Source organism: Bombina bombina, chromosome 3, assembly GCF_027579735.1.
Source record: "Bombina bombina isolate aBomBom1 chromosome 3, aBomBom1.pri, whole genome shotgun sequence".
NCBI lineage: Eukaryota > Metazoa > Chordata > Amphibia > Anura > Bombinatoridae > Bombina > Bombina bombina.
Genome location: NC_069501.1, coordinates 159,400,215 through 159,413,062, shown reverse-complemented (window position 1 = coordinate 159,413,062; position 12,848 = coordinate 159,400,215). Strand labels below are relative to the sequence as shown.

The following is a 12,848-nucleotide window of genomic DNA, read 5'->3' as shown; positions in this document are numbered from 1 at the left end:
TGAAACCTGTCATTATAGTATTTATCTTATTTAAAGTTCAAGTTCATCTTCATTAGTCCCTAATCTTTAATTGTATTGACATGCAATATCTAACTATGGGGCCAATGACAGTCCAATAGAAAAATGTTTTTAAAGGTTTTCAACAGAAAACCACAATTCAATTCTATGTGGATTTTAATGAACAAATCATTTGATTAAGTTTTCTAAAGTATTGTGATCATCCCTTATGTTAGCATACTATATCAACATACTGTAGATCCATATTTTTAAGGCTTAATGTTTAACCTTTATTGTTGATGTAGAGTCTTAAGCCATATTTATCACCAAAAAAATAATAAATAAATGGCCCAAATGCAAGCAAACAATAATTTAGTTGATTCATTTGTGCGGTTAAAAACTTAACCCTAAAGGTGGGGAAACATTTTTGCATGTGGGACAGGCTTCAAACATGTACACTATTTAGGCAGAAAAGGCTTTGAAAGTTACAATTGAAACTATTAAATGATAATTTAGTGATGTCATTTTCAATTGATTACAGTGTCAACCAATAAACTCTTGGTCAGTCCTGACCTTATTAAAATAAATTAATACATTTTGCACTGGTGCTGTCTTGTAGCAGTAGCTACTTATTTAACTTTAAACTGCTGGTCAGCTGCTTCTCTGCTATCCAGAAGACATTTTCGTTAGGATCAGACAAAATAAAATACATTTTCTTATCATAACAAATTTTTCAAAACAATATATATATATATATATATATATATATATATATACAGTATATATATATATATATATGTATATTAGCGATATGCTTTGAAACAAATTAATTGTAACGTTTGACAAGATAAATTAATATGTAATAAAGCCCTTAAAGAGATTTAAAACTAAAATGAAAGTACAAATGCTTTCTTTCAAAATTTCCAAAAGTACTGCCCTGTGTTAAAGCCTGCTCAACCTGTCTTTGAGTATCCATAGGCTCAAAAAACACAGAGCAGTAAGAGCATGCTCTGGTTAGTGTACAAGGTGTGGAAATTAGGGCATTTAATTCTTCTGCCACTTGCATCGGGGGGTTGGTGGCATGGGTCGTAAGGAAAGGTATGGACACAAGCATTCAGACTTTGTAATACATTAAATACATTCTATGTGCAATACCAAATACTTATATTTGTAATTTCCCAAAATGCTTTAAAGGTTAATGTCTCATTTATTTAATTCATAAATATTTATTTAATGCTTCACATATAAGTGCTGTAAATACATTCAGTTGAAAACTGGAAAGTATGTTTATGCCTTTGTCATTTTCAGAGAAGTATCTTGCAGGGTTACTAACTGCATGCTGGAATCTAGGGTAGATAATTACAATATAAATATTGAGAGATTACAAAGTAGGCTGCAACTGAAGCCTATGCTAATGGCAGTAGGTCTGAGAATAACTCAGACTAGGTTATTTTTCACCGCTGCACTTTCTAAGAAGAACCACTTTAATCAGTCAAATAGCTAATTGCAAAACTATAGAGTGAACAAAGAGTACACTATTGCCAAACTAATTAACATTCTGCATTTAGAATAAACTAGGTTTTAATCTCCAGTGTACTTTGTACTGCATGTGTAGATGAAATCCATGGCTAAAAAAAAAAAACCTAAATTTAAGTATGTCCTTTTAAAAATAATAGAACCATGTGTACCATATTAATAGGGTGACCATATTGCCGCTTTAAAAAGGGACACATGTTTAAAGAAATTGTTTGTATAAGAACCCTGACATATGTATTTATAATATGTGTCCCTTTTTAAAGCAGCAATATTGTCACCCTACATATTAAGCAAATGGAGACATGGTACACTCTATTGAATATTGATATGACCAAGATATCATTTAAAACTGGATTACCCAGCATGCACCCATTTAATATGTTCAACTATTTTTCATTTCCTGTTTAAGTGTACTCAATATTTGTGTTTTCTGGGTTTAGTGCATATGTAGGTTTCTGGTTAAGTAGGAGTATTTTGTGATATTTGTATATATAGAAATATACTGTATATTTTAATTTCAATAGTAGTAATGTGTTAAGGCCCCTTGTAACAATTTCCCATGCAACTTTTTATTGGAAAAGTTCACAGAACTAAATGAAATTTATCATTTTTATTACATATCGTAAAAATATATATTACAGTCGCCAGCTACACTAATTAATGGCACAAATAGCTTATTTTTTTGTTTCTTTTGGGTTTTATATAATGAAACAAACTAATGTAGTAATAGTGCTGGAGATTTTTTTTGCCTATAAATGTGGGTTTATTAAACCAGTCAGCGAAAATTATTTATTAGTTAAAGGGAAATAAAACCCAAAATATTTCTTTCATGATTCAGCTCACCTTTCCAATTTACTTGAATTATCAAATTGTCTTCATTTTCTTGGCATCCTTTGTTGAAAACCAGGAATATAAGCTCAGGAATGTGCACATGTTTGCAGCACTATATGGCTGCAGTTTTGCAACAATGTTATAAATTAGTAAGAGCCCAATGTGTGTAGACAATAATCAACAGCAAGCTCCCAGAAGTTAATTGAATCTCCTGAGCTTAAAGGGACATTAAACCCAGCATTTTTCTTTCATAATTTAGATAGAGAATACAATTTTAAACAACATTCCAATTTACTTCTATTATCTAATTTACTTCATTCTTTAGATATCCTTTGTTGAAAAAATAGCAATGCACATGAGTGAGCCAATCACATGAGGCAATTATGTGCAGCCACCAATCAGCAGCTACTGAGCCTATCTAGATATGCTTTTCAGCAAAGGATATCAAGAAAATGAAGCACATTAGATAATAGAAGTACATTAGAAAGTTGTTTAAAATTGCATGTTCTTTCTAAATCACGAAGGAAAAAAAATATGGGTTTCATGTCCCTTTAACTAGGTATGCATTTCAATAAAGAATATGGAGAGAAAAACAGAAGTAAGTCTAAAGCTCTAACTGAAACATGACAGTTTAATTTAGTCTTTTATGTCCCTTTAAAATTAGGCAAACATTTATTTTACAACAAATGACTGCATCCTGAATTCATCATTTTTAATGCATGTGCAGAAAACAGTTTCTTATCCATGAACAAAGACAATGTTCTGTATTTCCTATTGGTGGAATATATCGTCAGCTATTATCCTTAGGTCTAGAAAAAATAATTTGTTGTAATAAACGAAATACGATATGTGTCTGCTGGTCTTTCAGTATATATTTGACGTAATAAATATGTATTAATAAAGATCGATTAACCTTTGTTATCTAGAAAATAAATTGACTGCAAAGGTTTTTTGTTAGATAAAACTGACAAAGAAAAGCGGCTTAGACGCCTACACTGTATTGAAGTATGATTCTGTTATATGATAGATCATTTAACTGAACCTTCCTACAGTCCTTTTATCTCTATTGATTTTTTCTTTGTCTATCAAGGACCTTTTGACTGGTGTTTAAAGTAACACTACTAATGGTGTATGTGACTGGCACAAATACTCAGGCTCTTACTGAGAGGTTATGTACTGTTGCCTATTATATAGTTACTCTAACAATTATTTTAGACATAGGTTTCCTCAAAATACCATCCCTCTATATTTAACTCCACTGGGGAAAAAAATATACTTTGGGAAAATAGTATTTTTGGTGTGTATGTCAAAATGTGAAAGCTTGAATACAATGTAAGTTGAACTTTTGAAACTGAACATTCATTGTGCAATAGTGAAACATTTTTTAACATCCATATAATGTTGGCAATAATTGAGATTCTAATTGCAATACTATGTAAATGTCACAAGCTGGACTTTTCAGTGTTAAATATTGTAAACCACATCATTTCTGGCTTATCCGTTTCATTGTAATTATATTTCTATGGAGATAGGAATAGCAATTTAGTTCAGAGTTTAAACCAACTAATAGAATGAGTCAAACATTTGATACCGTGGTTTGAAATAATTATATTTCAAGTGACTGCGTAGGCATACTTTCTTGTATCAGCATTTGATAGAATAAATGTAACAGATTTTTTTTTTTTTACCAGAAGCATCTACACAGCTTAATTGTATTTATTGTTAGAAAAGAAACTTCAACTCAGAATCATCTTACATCATGTAAGGAGAGATAAGTAAAAATCTATATCTATTATACTTCTAATGTTATTTAAATTGACAGTTTGTAATTTTTTTTCTACTTGTGTTTCTTTATACTTTTATTTCCACATCTTTATAGTTATTAGCTTTCTAGCTACCTTCTTAAAGTGACAGTCTACACCTTAGGTATTTTAAAGTCTTACCATAGATTAAGCTGCAAATAGGCTCCTGCACCCTTTTTATATCATGCAGTAGGGATGGTAAAAAGTTATTTTAAAATGAATAGTGTTTCTGGCCAGTTTTAAATGGCTGCCAAGCCAAGCCCACTGATGACATCATGATCTGGGCTGCATCTAGGCCCTCTGCTGAAAAGCATTAACATTTTGTTGAATCCAACTAGTGAGCCTTTTGTGATTGGATGCCATATGCAGCCCAGATCATGATATCATCAGTAGGCTGAGCTTGGCAGTCATTTCAAACTGGCCGAAAACTATTCATTTTAAAATAACTTTTTTACTGTTCCTGCTGCATGATATAGAAGGGTTGCAGGAGGCTATTTGCAGCTTATTCTAAGGTAGGATTTTAAGATAACTAAGGTGTAAACTGTCCCTTTTATTAATAATAATAATAATAATTATTATTATTATTATTATAATAATTGGCTTTGCTGTTAATACATTATCTGCATACCCATTTATTTTGTTACAAAAGATATTAACAGAATTGTAATACTAGTGTGATCAATAGGAGCATATTATGACAAATTGTCATGCTGAAATGAGAATTAACCCCAAATTTGTTTTTTAAAAAAAGACACTGCAATGTTTGTTTTTTATACTAAAACATAGCACTCATGCACATGAAATAGCTACAATAAAACATGGTACAATATTTTTAAAAGGTTACGTTAAAGCTATTTAATTTATATCTAGGAAATGCATATTTGTGAACAGCTTAAATGGACATGAAACCCCAAATTTTTGAAGGAGCAGCAATGCATTTCAGGAGCTTGTTGGTGATTTATGGATGCATATATATGCCTCTTGTCATTCGCTCACCAGATGAGTTTAGATAGCTCCCAGTAGTGTATTCCTGCTCCTTCAACAAAGAATACTAGGAGAATGAAGCATCTTTGAAAATAGAAGAAAATTGTAAAGTTGTTTAAAACGGTATTCTAAGTCTGAATACTGAAATAAAACAATGGAGTTTCATATCCCTTTAAGTCAAGAACCAGCAGTTCACTGGCTGATAAAGACCATTAAGAACACAAACATCAGTTAAAAAGTGTAAAACTGTCGAAAATACTCTTATAAATACAAGAAAGAATTACTTTAATTTTACTTTAAATAGATACCATAGTATGTAAAGATTACAGCTTAACAATTAAGTTTAATAAGAAAACAAAATACAAAGACATTAAAAAGAAACTTACCAAATACAGTCAGCTCTGCCGGGTCACTATCTCTTTCTCCAACCATATTGGTGCCAACACAAGTATACATCCCTGCATCATTTTTTCTTGTGTTAGAAATCATAAGTTTCCCATTTCGAATCTAAAAATAAATAGATATTACTAAATAAATTGGGATAGATAACCAGTATTAAAAAATTAGTGGTATTTAGCCGCATTTATTAAGCTGCAGATGCAGCTTTGGAGCCTCAGTGATTCAGACTTGCTAAATGCTTGTTAAATAGCTGCACAAGTTCACACTGAAGCTGGCCAAACTAGGTTCCTGATAGCGAACCTTGTAATGATAAATGGAGGCCATTGTGCTCAAGCGTAGTCAATATCACTTCAATATTTTATGCCCATAGTACAAGCCAAAGTATTTTTTTTAATGCAAGCAATAGTCTAGTGAGTACTAACCTCTGCATGTCAGTTAGCACATGTGTGTTAACTCCTTCATATAATATACTTCTATGGAGGCATGCAGTACAATTCAAATCAGATATCACTCAACCTTTAAGCCTATAGTGCACAAAAATTACATTCTAGCATTATACTATTTTAATGAAAGTTAAACATAAAACACTTCACATACACATACACACATACATATATATATATTTATATGTATGTATACATTTACAGTCCCAGTATGAATCCGCCCTCCTGAGGCCAACTACCTGGTTCTTCTGTAGAAGTATAATATCGTATCAAAAAACAGAAATGTACCAGGATTTTTTCAAATGCAATAGTCAAATTTATTGACGTTTCAGGGAATTGTCTCCCCTTCTTCAGAACACAAATAACACATACAAACAGTGCTTAAATAATGTGGGTCCTCCCTCTTTCTGTGGAAAAAAAGCTCCAAACCTACATCATTTCCGGTATACACCTAACATTGTGACCCCGGAAGTTTACAACAACCACTTCCGGGCAGTGTTCATTACACTCATTCTTAACTCATTAATGTGATATCTTCAAATGGTACTGGAAGCAAACTCAACCAACGTCCGGGTAACGTGTCAAAAATAAATCATTATTGGGGCTTGTTCACCCTTGCTAAATCATTTCATCAACTAGATTAAAAAAACATTCCAGTCACAAACCTATTATTTACATATAACTACTTGTTTACAATAACAAATGTGTGCGGTATGTGGCCATGTGTATCCACAAACCACATCAACCGGAAGTTACATCACTTCCGGTTTCGCACATACTGGAACAATCATCCTTGTGATGTCACTTCTGAGTGAAATCCAAGCATTACAGGGCTTAGACCCAATATCCAGGTCTTTTATACAAACTATATTGGTAAAACCTTTACTTAATGATTTGGCGAGCATATACACATAACAACAGTGACCTCTGTGTAAAAAATACAATGGGTGAGTATATTGTGGAACATAGAAACTAAAACACCATAAGAGCAATTATGTACCACCAACACGTGGTAGTACCTCAAAGCAGATTTACAACTTATCAAGGCATGATAGCACATGGACACATTTATGGTATATGGATCATGTTTGGAGGCTCATATCATAATAACACTGATTGTATATTAGATAGCGGTATAGCATTACAGATCTCATCAACACCTGGGAATTACAACATATTTATGAGTTATATCGAAATACTCTATTTTGCCACCTGGTTATAACTGGAGTGTGTGTGTTTCACGGGCGAGGGAAGCAATAAAATCTGGTCTAGGGGGTATAAATGTGACCATGCAAACTACAAGTAATCTGCCTGCTCTCATATAAACACCTCTGACAGTAATTAAAGGTATACCTCTAGTCCATAGGCTGAAGGCTACCTCGATAGCATCCCCGTCCCTAACCATGCTTATTACCCACCCATTATATAACACATTCCCAACACTCATTATGTTAAAGAGCCAAAATCGGGCAAAGCGTTAAGTCCCTTAGGGTGTATAGTGCCCAGCCTGAACATCCACTCCACCTCTCTTTTTATAAGCAGTTTGTTTCTATCACCGCCTTGTGGTGGCTTGGGAATATCATCAATTAGGATCACTCTAACCGAGGATACCGAATGCTTCTCTTCCATCCAATGCTGGCCGCTGGTTGCTCCAATTCACCTTTCTTTATGGCCTGTCTTATTGCCATTTGATGGTTGGTCATCCATTCTCAAATAGTCCACTTGGTCTTCCCTACATAATGTAGGCCACATGGACAGATCAACATGTACACCACGTGTTATTGACTGGTTGATGGTGTATTTTTGGCTACCATGGGGATGGTTCAATTTTCTGGTGGCAATCAGCCCATTGAATGTAGTGCAGTTTGGGCATCTGAAACAGCCCTTTCGTGTTCCCCTTGAGTACTCATTTGTATAGCCAAAAGATCTCTAAGGTTGGTGTTATGTCTAAATCCTACTATAGGACTAGTGTCCTTGGCAAATTTCAATTTGAGATCAGAAAGTAGGATACGCCAGAATTCTTTAATAGACTGTCCCACCTTAGAAGTATTCAGGGCAAAGGTGGTAGTAAAGATAATGTTCTTGTCCAAGGTATGTTGTCTTGCTCCTTTCTGTAGAAGCTTGTCCTGCGTGGCCTCTTTTACCTGTTCTCTCACTGCTTCAAGGGTTACTTGTTTGTATCCTCTGTTCAAGAATTTGGTGTGCATCTCCTGTACCTGTGACTCTCCCTTCTCGCTGTTAGAATTATTAGTAATTGCCCTAATATATTGAGATTTAATAATTCTTCTAACCAGGGATGGGGCATGGCAACTGTTCGCCATTAGAAGAGAATTTCGGTCAGTGGGTTTGGAGTATAATGTTGTTTCCAGTCCTATTTGTCTCTTCATGATCAATAGGTCGAGAAATTATATTTGGCTCTCACTGTAGGACATCTTAAATATAACTGTTGTGTCAGTGTTATTAAATTCTTGAAACCACAGTATTAGACTTTCCGTATCCCCCCTTCAAATCAAAAAAATGTTGTTGATGTACCTCTTGTAAAATATTACCTGAGGTACATTCTTAGACCAAAAAAATTGTTTTTCAAAACTGGCCATAAATAAATTGACATATGATAGGGCCATGTTCGACCCCATCGCCATGCCCGCTACTTGGAGGTAAAAAGATTTTTCAAATTTAAAGTAGTTTGTAGTTAGGCAAAATTCTGCCAGTTATAACACAAAATCAATGGATGGGCCCACATATTTGTTGGAAACTACTAGTGACTCTTTAGCTTTATCAAGGCCAGTCTGATGGGGAATGATGGTATATAGACTATTTACATCTAATACCACTAATAGATCATTGGCCTCTATCTTGATCTCCTTCAGGAGTCTAAGTAATTCACTAGAGTCAAGCAAAAAGGATCTATTGTCCTGAACAACCGGTTGTAACAGAAAGTCCACATACTGGGCTATAGGTTGGAGTAGTGAGTCCCTAGAAGAGACAATTGGACGTCCCGGGGGTTTCTCAAGTGTCTTGTGTATCTTAGGTATGGAGTACAGGATCGGGATCCTAGGGCAATCTGTGATCATTTGTTTACCATGTGATTCGGTTAGATATTCCTGAGTCACACCAAATGCCACAAGAACTTCCAGCTGTTTTTTAAATTTATCAGTTGTATCAAACGTTAATCTTTTGTAGGTGTTGGTGTTATTCAGCTGTGACAAAATGTCATCACGGTAGTCTGTATAGTCAAGTACAACAATAGCTCCGCCCTTGTCAGCTGGGCGGATTACTATTGTTCTATCATTCTGTAAGCTCTTAATGGCTTCTCGTTGGCCTTGCTAATTCCTGCTCCTGTACCATCCTAATAAATGTTTTTATACTGGCACTAAAATTAGCACTAGTTGATAATTTGATTTAACAAGGGCGAACAAGCCCCAATATTGATTTGTTTTTGGCACGTTACCCGGAAGTTGGTTGAATTTGCTTCCAGTACCATTTAAAGATATCACATTAATGAGTTAAGAATGAGTGTAATAAACACTGCCTGGAAGTTGTTGTTGTAAACTTCCGGGGTCACAATGTTAGGTGTGTACCGGAAATGATATGGGTTTGGCACTTTTTTCCACAGGAAGAGGGAGGTACCACTTTATCAGGCCCATTTATCAAGCTCCGTACGGAGCTTGAAGGGCCGTGTTTCTGGCGAGTCTTCAGACTCGCCAGAAACACAACTTATGAAGCAGCGGTCTAAAGACCGCTGCTCCATAACCCTGTCCGCCTGCTCTGAACAGGCGGACAGGAATCGCCGGACATCAACCCGATCGAATACGATCGGGTTGATTGACAGCTCCCTGCTGGCGGCCGATTGGCCGCGAGTCAGCAGGGGGCGGCGTTGCACCAGCAGCTCTTGTGAGCTGCTGGTGCAATGTTAAATGCGGAGAGCGTATTGCTCTCCGCATTTAGCGAGGTCTTGCGGACCTGATCCGCAGTGTCGGATCAGGTCCGCAAGCCCTTTGATAAATGGGCCTGTTAGTGTTCATTCTATTTAAGCACTGTTTGTATGTGTTTATTTGTATTCTGAAGAAAGGGAGAAAAGTCCCCGAAACGTCAATAAATTTGTATATATATAATTTTTTTTTTTTCCTCTCGCTCCCTCTCGCGCGTGTCCCCCCCCTCCTCCCCGGCTGTTACTTCCCGTCTTGGGTTCGATCAGGGCTAAGTGTTTTAGATAGATTGGATAATAGCGGTGGGTTTTAAAATTCTCTCGTGGAATGTGGGAGGGATTTCCTCTCCTGCCAAGCGCAAATTAGTCATTAAAACACTGGCTTTAGAAAAGCCAGAGGTGGTTTTCTTACAGGAGACCCATTTAGACGGAATAGAAGCGGCAAAGCTTAAAATAAAATGGGTTGGCGAGGTTATTTCCTCCTCCTCTTCAGTCAAAAAGCGAGGAGTGGAGGTTTTATTCCATAATGATCTGGACTATCAAGTTATTAAAGTTGAGTTAGATCCCTCTGCCTGCTATATGTTATTACAGGTGATGATAAAATCTGTTAAATATATCTTCTGCAATATTTACGCCCCTAATAAATTTTCATTATCATTTTGGGACCATATCCAAAACAAAATTTTTCCCTTTCAAAGTGCTTCCATGTGCCCAGAATTAGATCATTTTTCAAAAAAGAATTATGCTAAATATAAGTACCACGCCAAATATTTTAAAAGATTTTGTAGCAATTGACTTTGATTGATATTTGGCGTATTCAAAATCCTGCAGTTAGAGCTTTCACGTGCGAGTCCAAGGCGCATAGGACTTTTTTTGAGGATTGACCTCTTTCTAATTTCTGAATCTTTGTCAATTCATCAGTTTAAAACGGGAATTGGTGAGTTTTTGATATCGGATCACGCCATAATCTCTTTATCCCTTCTTAATACTCATGAGCCAAGCCCATCAGTCCAGGTCTTTGGCTTCCCTCGTTTCTTATATACTAATCCAAGATTTATATCTTGGATCAAGAGTATCTGGGACGAGTACGTATCATTTAACTCAAACTATAGTCACAAGACGGAAGTCTTTTGGGAGGCTGCCAAAGCCGTGATTCAGGGTGAAATCATAGCCTATATGAGTACTCGCTCGAAAAAAATCAAGGAACAGGGGAGTTCTTTTTCTGTTAAAGCTAGAGCGGCTTACAGAAATATTCAGTTGGATTCTTCTCCAAAGAATTGGGCAGTATATTTTGAGGCCAGAAAGGAAAGAGAGATTTTTTTAAAACAGAAATCTATGGAGGAGGAGGTAAGATTGAATCTTAAATACAAGAGTTTTCACGGGTGTTCGGCGAAATACCTGTCTCGCCTTACCAAGAATAGAAAGAAGAGAAATTATATTGCAGTTATAAAAAAGGGTGAGGACAGGCTTTTTAAGCCAGCGGAGATCTCCCAGGCATTTTTTAATTATTATCAGTCTTTGTATTCGTCGGTCAGCACCGATCAGGATAGTCAAAAGGCTTTCTGGTCCGTTATTAATATCCCAAAGATCCAAGTAGATGAGTTGGCAATGCTGAATCAGCCGATAATGCAAGAGGAGATTGGTATCGCTATTGATAAACTTAAGCTTAATAAAGCAGCGGGTCCAGGTGGGCTTCCTGCTGAATTTTACAAATTATTAAAGGGAGAATTGTTGTTAGCACTGGAGGCCCTTTTTAATAATTATTATCTTTCTGAAAATGGCATCTCAAAAAGCTTCGCAGCGGCAATATTTCACTTATAGCTAAAAAAAACAAAAACCCAGAGGATATGGCCTCATATAGGCCAATATCAGTGCTTAATACTGATTATAAGATACTGGTCGGTATTATTGCTGCCAGGTTGAATCGCTGTCTACAGAATTTGATTCATCAGGACCAGACCGGTTTTATGACTTCTAGGAACTCGTCGAGAAATATATGAAAGGTTATCACGTTCTTGGATTACATGTGGAATTTGGAACTAGAGTCTAGTCTGGCCGCAATCTCTGATTCAGCTGTGTTAACCTTGGACGCAGTTAAGGCCTTTGATTCCATTGTTTGGGAACATTTATTTTGCTTGTTGCAAAATTTTGGCTTTACTGGTAATTTCATTTGTTTTATTCATAAGATTTATTCCAAACCTATCTCTTTTCTTCTGGTCAATGGAATCTTTTCCCATGAGATAGTCCTGCATCGTGGCACCAGGCAGGGGTGTCCTTTATCCCCTCTCTTGTTTAATGTGGCAGTAGAACCTTTAGCGGTCAGACTTCGTGATGCTCTGACGGGAATCTCTCTGGGCTCCTACCGTTTAAAAACTCTTCTTTATGCAGATGATATTCTGATATTTGTAGATAAGCCATCTCAATCTATCCCAGTAATTCTTCAACTTCTTGCCCAGTTTAGTTCCTTCTACAGTTATGTGGTGAATCTGGAAAAAAGTGAACTTATGTATATGGGTAATAGTTCGCCTCATTTTGGAAAGACTCCATTCAAAGTTGTTAATACAATTAAATACTTGGGGCTAGAGTTACACAGAAATCCTAAGTTATGGTATGCCGCGAATTATGCCCCATTGTTTAAAAAAATTAAAACTGATCTCCAGCTTTGGGTATCTTATCCGTTGTCAATTTCCGCGAAGGTGAACCTAATAAAAATGATTGTCTTCCCTCGTCTCTTGTATGTGCTACAGAATCTTCCCATCATTATATCTAGTTCAGACATTAAAAATGTACATGGTTATTTTTCTAAATTTATCTGGAAAGACAAAAAACCCAGGATTGCATTAGCTAAGCTCATGCAGAAACCAAACCGTGCTGGTTTAGCATTGCCTAATGTCAGGTTATACAATATTGCGGCCATGGTGAAATTTG

The 12,848-nt window shown here is 35.8% G+C and overlaps 1 protein-coding gene across 1 annotated transcript in view; it reads right to left on the bottom strand.

Annotated features, from left to right (window-relative positions):
- The window catches only part of ROBO2 (roundabout guidance receptor 2), a 637,624-nt gene that overhangs the window by 206,682 nt on the left and 418,094 nt on the right, over positions 1–12,848 (bottom strand). Inside the window, exon 4 of the mRNA XM_053706022.1 lies at positions 5,537–5,657. Within this exon, the coding sequence (XP_053561997.1) occupies positions 5,537–5,657 (121 nt within the window). The remainder of the gene's footprint in view (positions 1–5,536; positions 5,658–12,848) is intronic.